A 6,625-nucleotide genomic window follows, 5' to 3' on the forward strand; every position below is an offset into this window, starting at 1 on the left:
TTGCCCACCCACATTTCCATCTCCCTAGCCCCTGGCTTCCAGACTCTTTCCGGGGCCAGTCTGGTTCCCTGTGCCTGGGCTCCATGAAGACCACGTGACCCTCCAGCCTCATTTTTTTCTCAGTGACCCTGGCCCCCAGTCTGTGTCCTTCTCAAAGACTTAAGTTTGGGACTACTTATTCCCCACCCCCCAGGAACCCTCATTTTGTATTCCCAACTGTTTAGCCTTTGGGGCCCAATGGACCCAAGAATTTTCTCCTTCCCCCAATCCTAGAGACCTTGAACTAGAGTCCCCCAGTACTACCTCCATTCGGGGTTCCAGTGGTTGGTATAACAATGTGCCCGACAGTCTAAGAAATACCCTATGATGTATTTACTATTATCCCTATTTTACAGATAAACAGGCATAGAAAGGTTATTAGCAACTTGTCCTAACTCACAGCTGTTGAGTGTAGCAGTTTGGAATGCTGCCCACTGGCCTCTATAGACTGCCATACTGGTGCCCCAGTTTCTGTGCCTCCTGAGTACCCACCTAAGTCACTGAATTGCCCAGCCCTCACCCCTCCAGGGAGCCGAGATGACCATCCACTCTCCTGCCCCATCAAAATACCCAGCCACCCTATCGGCCAGTTTCCTTCCCTTGTAGGAACCTAGAATTTCAGGTCTCCAACTCAATTCTTCATCAGGACCCCAGACATCTGGTCCCTTATTCTAATTTTTCACTAGCACCCAAACCTTCCAAGAGACCCAGATATAACTTAACAACAACAACAACAACAATAATAATAATAATAAATAGTTAACATTAAGTCCCTGGTGCTGCTCTTCTGTTTAAAACCCTCCAATGGCTTGTCACTGCACTTAGAATAAAGTACAAACTCCTCCCCTAGTTCTTCAAGGGCCCTCTTTGATTTCTCTTCCTACCATTCCCTCCAACTCCCTCTCTCCCAGCCACACTGGCCCTTCTGTCCACTCCCCAGACAACCTGAGCTTGTTCTCCGGAGTCTTGCGCTTTCCCTTCCTCCAGCACTGAAATGACTGTCCTGTCCTCAGGTCTCAGCTCAGAGATCACCTCCTCACAGAGGTCTTGCCCGATCACCTTGTTTGAAGTAGGCTCCTCCCACGTGGTCATTATCACCTCCACTCTATTCCCTGAAAAGCACTTAGCACTGGCTGCAATACATCAGTCTTCATTGATGGGTTTTCTCTTTAAAGTCTGCTCCTACAGGGAAGGTAAGCTCCATAACAGCAGGCATTGCCTCTGTTTTCTTCATTCTTACCTCCTGGTTCCTAACAGATGTTCAATAAATGTTTGATGAAGAAAGGAATGAACCTGAACGTGTAGGTGTGTTAGTGTACTGGTATTACCTTATTCATTTGTCTTTTTAAATGTTTCCTTATTCATTGTTGAGAGCAGAGCGCGAGATATAGAATCCAAAGCAGGCTCCAGGCTCCTGGCTGTCAGTGCAGAGCCTGACGAGGGGCTCGAACCCATGAACTGTGAGATCGTGACCTGAGCCACCCAGGCGCCCCTACCTTATTCATTTAGAATAAGTATCCAAATTATGACGACCAGTATCTTGTCAGTATGATCAGTATCATTGTACCCATATCACAGATGAGGAAAACGAGGCTCAGGGAGTTTAAATCATTGGTCAAGGACCCCCAGGCAGGAAATGGTGGCACCCGGATTAAATCCCACCGCCTGCCCCCTTCCAGAGTTTGACGTGTTCCCATTTTCCATCCCCTGACTCCCACTATCGGGCCAACTCTCCCAGCTCTCAACCAGACCTCCGCCTGGTCTGGTCTCCTCCGCCAGACCCCCATTCCTCAGAGTATCCAGTCCTAAACCCCATCAAGGAAAGCAGATATCCAGGGCCGGGGCAAGACCCAGAGCAGAGGCCTGAGAACCGGGCCCTCCCACTCTTTGATTCTTGCCCCACCCTGGCCCTGCTCGGCTCCCTTGGTTCCAAATTCTCAGCTCAATCCTGGGAGGGAGCCCCAGAAGATGCCTGTCTGGGAGCAGTGGGTGGGGGCCCAGAGAATAAGGAACCCAAGTGCTTAGGCCCTCCCTCCGGCTGCAGACCTCAGCTGGGCTGGGCGCGGCGCGGGTGGGTATAAAAGGGTCAGTATATATTGAGAGGAGCGGAGAGAGAAACCAGGAGGGTGAGAAGAGAGCGAAAGAAGGAGGTGTAGGCAGTGAGGACTGGAGAGACAGGAGGCAGAAGGAGAGAGAAAAAGGGAGGAAAGGAGGGAGAGAGAAAGAGTTCCGGATTGAGGGGGAGAAGGGGGGAGAGAGCCAGAGGAGAGAGCGAGGGAGGGAGGAAGGCGGCGGGAGAGGCGAGAGGCGGGGGCCTCGAGAGGGTGGAAAGAGGGAGGAGAAGGGCGGGGCGCGGAGGCCCTAAGCAAAGGACGAGACTCCAACTCTGACTTTTTCTGCCGCTCGCGGTAAGTTTCCAGTCCGTTATTCGGACTGGGATTTCTTTCTTTATTTGGGAGTGCAGCAGTTTGGGAATAACCCCAGGCTGGGAGAGACGCCCCCACTCTCAGATCCCATGGAAATCCTTGTAATTTAAGAAGTGATCTCTTAGCACTTGGGGTGGAGATTCGGGAAGGGGTGGGGCCCTGCAAGGTTTGGGGGTTCTCAGCAGAGCCCTCCACTGGTAAACTTTCTTTAGCTTTTCCCCACAGCCGTCCACTCTCTCCTGAGGACGCTGAGCCCAGGGCTTTGCCCGAGTACACCCCAAGTCTGGGGGACCTCCAGGCACCCCGCCCCCCACCCCGTTCTAGACACTGAAGGGTCCTGGGAGGCTGGCTCCTTCTTTTCAAGCCTCCCCCCCGCCCCAACCCCAGCCTCCTACCCCCAACCTGGATCTTGCCCATTTTCCCCAGAAGATGTTCAGCAGGCACCAGTCTGGCACCGCCAGTCTGGCAGCAGGGTGGGGTGGGGACCTCGTGGGCATAGCCAGGGGCTGGGGTTTCCCTGGTGCTTGGAGGCAGGGGTGGGGGGGAGGGATGAGTCACCGGGTGACTCACCGGTCCCCCACCCCCCCACACCCCAGGAGAGGAGGGGGGTGAGTCAAGGATGCCTGTCTCTGGGGGAAGCCCCCAGCTTCTGATGAACCTGGGATGGCATGAACTTGAATTTTCATATCCTGGCCCATATGTGCCCAGGGTCAGGACTCTGAGGAGACACTGCTGGTCCAACTCACTCCTGGACCCGAGTCCACCCCTGGCCTGCTTCAACCCCTGGGGGATCCAGGAGTTCAGGCCCCCAGCCTCCTCCCCGCGCAGACTCAAAGGGTCCGGGTTCCCGGCCCCTCTTCTCCAGCATGCCCTGGAGTCTGGACTCAGCCCCCTTCTCCACCAGGATCCGAGGGGGCTCAGCCGCCCCTGTCCCAACCTCCTGAAACAGCCATCTCCTGACAACCCCCCATCAACGGCTTCCACGTAGCCATGTCCCTCCTCCTGCTGGTGGTCTCTGCCCTTCACATCCTCATTCTCATCCTGCTTTTCGTGGCCACTTTGGACAAGGTAAGCCTACTCCAGCAGCGGGCTATCTTCTCCCGAAGACTCCTGCCACGCCCCTCTTCTGAAGCCACTCTGGCCCCGCCCCTTTTCCCTAGCATCTCTCCTTCGGAGCCCTGGCTCGGATGCGTCTCCCCTGCCCTTTTCTGCCCTGACTGTCCCCCCCACCCCTTCTCACTAAATCCATGCTTTGCCCCCAGTTCAGCGCCCTCCAGCCCCTCACCCTTTCCCTAACCCTCCCCACAATCTCCCTGACCCTGCACACTTGCCTTTCCTAACCCTGCCCTTGTCTCTTGGTCCATCCCAGTCCTGGTGGACCCTCCCGGGGAAGGAGTCCCTGAATCTCTGGTATGACTGCACAGGGAACAATGACAACAAAACGTGGGCCTGCAGTAACGTCAGCGAGAATGGTGAGGGGCATCGGGGACCCGTCTGCCAGGGGAGGGGTAACCCCGGTCTCTTCCCAGAATGAAGAATTAGGAACCCTTCAGAGTTTGAGGGGGCAGGTCTGGGCCCCAATGATCAGTGAGTGGGGCTGATTATGACCCACTTTTCTGGGTGGTAGGGGGTGATATGCTCATGTTCTAAGGAGGATCGGCTAAAGGCCCCCCTCCCTTTTGATTCAGAAAGAGTGGAGGCCACATGCTATAGGTTTAAGGAATGGGGAGAGAGCTCCCAAGATTCTGAGAAGGTAGAATTATGTTCTCGAAGTTCTAAGGAGAGGAGACTGGTGTTTGGAATGGATGGCTGGGACCAATTCATCTGAGTTCCAACAAAAGAGTGGGGCTGAATCCTTCCAAGTCCTGAACAAGGTGGCGGGGGGGGGGGGGGGAGGGTGTGCTGCTGCTGATGTATTTGAGCTAGAAGGGAGTGGCACTGTACCCCTTTAAGTTTTTGGAAGTGAGAGATTAAACGCTTTTCCCCAGAGAGCGAAGCCAGAACTTCTGTTCTCACCGGTGCTCTCCGGTGTTGTCCTGGAGGTAGCCAACGCAACAGGGCAAGAAAAAAGAAATAAAAGGTGTAAAGATGGGAGAGGCAAAAGTTAAAAAAAAAAAAAAAAAAAAAAAAAAAAAGAGGTCTCTATTCCCAGGGGACGTGTTCATGTAGAAAAGCCTAAAGACTCTTCAAAGCAGCTTTGAGAACTGATAAGGGGACTCAGCAAAGTTCCGGGAATCAAGGTCAATAGAAGTGGCCACCAAACTTGTATTGGCCCACAATGGGGCGGTGAGCGAGCGGACGGAGCCGGAACCCCGGAACCTACTGTGACTTCCACCTCTCTCTCCTCCTTATTGCAGGCTGGCTGAAGGCGGTCCAGGTCCTCATGGTGCTGTCCCTCATCCTCTGCTGTCTGTCCTTCATCCTGTTCATGTTCCAGCTCTACACCATGCGGCGAGGGGGGCTATTCTATGCCACTGGCCTCTGCCAGCTTTGCACCAGTGAGCACTGCCCCCTGGGGAAAGGGAGGGGAGGGGAGGGGAGGGGAGGGAGGGGCCACCTGAAGTGCCTCCGTGGGCTACCTCTCTGCCAGGGAATCAGTAGTTTTCACTGATTCCGTGGTTTGCAGTCTGTGTCTCTGAGTCATGTGGAAACTGACACTTAGAGCTTCAAGGAGCCAGAGCTGGGGAGCGTGGTGTGGGTAAATAATGTAGATCCCAGGGATGGGAGGGCAGAGGCAGTGGCTAAGTAATACTCCAGGAGAGAACTCTGAATCATAATGGTAGTGGTTTTATAACCCACCGTGTATCAAACACTTCAGAAGGGAGTTTATGTGCTTTTCAATTTTCTTGACTTCGGGTGCAAAGAGCTAAGTGATCATAGTCCTCGGCTTCGGGAATCGTACCTTCTTAGGTTCCTACAAAGCCCCTGCCGTCTTAAATCACTATTTGCGTGCTTCGCTCCTAGCAAGGCATAAAAAAACATTCCTTGAAGGGATGGATGGATGGATGGATGGATGGATGGATGGATGGATGGATACTATCGTCCCATTTTATGGATGAGTAAGGGGCACCCAGCTAGACGAACTGAATTGCCCAAAGCCAATCTGCAGTAGCCTCGGTGCACGGCGCGGAGGCAGCGAACCACAACTCCCAGAAGGCAGCGGTGCTGTGCACGGGCCTTCCCGAGGCTTCTTTGCCCCATGGGTTGTTGGGAAATGCAGTCTTCTTGCGGGTACTGCGTGCCACCCGGTTCCCGTCTCCCCGCAGGCGTGGCCGTGTTTACGGGGGCGCTGATCTACGCCATTCACGCGGAGGAGATCCTGGCGGAGCGCCCGGCGGGGGGCAGCTTCGGTTACTGCTTCGCCCTGGCTTGGGTGGCCTTCCCCCTCGCCCTGGCCAGCGGCGTCATCTACATCCACCTGCGGAAGCGGGAGTGAGGGCCCCGCGTCGCCCTGCAGCCCCCTGCCCGCTCCCGGACCCTCGGTCTCACCCCGAAGCCCCGGCCCCGCCGCGTCCTCCAGAAAATAAAACCAATAAACCGTTTAACCGCCCGCTCTGTCTGCTTCCTTCCTTCCTGCCTGCCTGCCTGCCTGCCTGCCTCCTTCAGGAACCCAGGTCGCTCACTTCTGAGGTCTTCTAAACCGGGGACAGCCGCTCCAGCAGCAGCCTTCGGAATGCACAGCTCCCGGCCTCCCTTCTAAAGCAAGACACAGGGGCCTGGTGTCCCAGCCGCCTTTCCCCTTACACAGACCGGGGGCGCTGGGCCCTCCCGTCCCAGGATTCCTCCGGAGTCTAGACTTCTAGGCACTTGTGGGGAAGAACCAAGACTGTGGGTTTCCTGTCCTCTTTCCTTGTACAAGGGTGTCTTTCTCTCAACCAGGCAGGATGTGTGTTGTTCTAGATTGTTGGTCTCGGCCCCCACCCCCCCACCGAAGACACTTTTCTATTTCCTCCTGGGGGGTGGAGGGATGGCTGGATTTTACCTCCACCGGTGCCCTGGCTTGTGTGCCTTTGGCAGTGAACAACTTGCACAACGGCACATGGCTGTCCGATCTCCCTTGCTCATAAGACCCAGTCTTTTGGGGAGCCAGGTTTTCTCTCAGATCCTCTTCCGTTACCACAGGCAGTCTCCTTCACCAACTGCGAACCCAGTCTCTCCCT

General features: G+C 55.1%; 1 protein-coding gene across 1 annotated transcript; it reads left to right on the top strand.

Moving 5' to 3' along the window:
- Positions 1-2,074: 2,074 nt before the first annotated feature.
- On the top strand, positions 2,075-6,010 carry EMP3 (epithelial membrane protein 3). The gene is made up of 5 exons (XM_027037960.2): positions 2,075-2,447; positions 3,370-3,533; positions 3,835-3,937; positions 4,823-4,963; positions 5,732-6,010. The coding sequence occupies exons 2-5, from the start codon at positions 3,456-3,458 to the stop codon at positions 5,899-5,901; spliced, it is 492 nt and encodes a 163-aa protein (XP_026893761.1). The 5' UTR covers positions 2,075-2,447; positions 3,370-3,455; the 3' UTR covers positions 5,902-6,010.
- Positions 6,011-6,625: the final 615 nt, after the last annotated feature.

Source organism: Acinonyx jubatus, chromosome E2 (assembly GCF_027475565.1).
Source record: "Acinonyx jubatus isolate Ajub_Pintada_27869175 chromosome E2, VMU_Ajub_asm_v1.0, whole genome shotgun sequence".
Taxonomy (NCBI): domain Eukaryota; kingdom Metazoa; phylum Chordata; class Mammalia; order Carnivora; family Felidae; genus Acinonyx; species Acinonyx jubatus.

Coding starts and splice junctions, on each gene's coding strand:
- EMP3 (XM_027037960.2), top strand. CDS start 3,456: ATGTCCCTCCTCCTGCTGGTGGTCTCTGCCCTTCACATCCTCATTCTC. Junction 3,938..4,822: donor CAGTAACGTCAGCGAGAATG/GTGAGGGGCATC, acceptor TCCTTATTGCAG/GCTGGCTGAAGGCGGTCCAG. Junction 4,964..5,731: donor CCTCTGCCAGCTTTGCACCA/GTGAGCACTGCC, acceptor GTCTCCCCGCAG/GCGTGGCCGTGTTTACGGGG.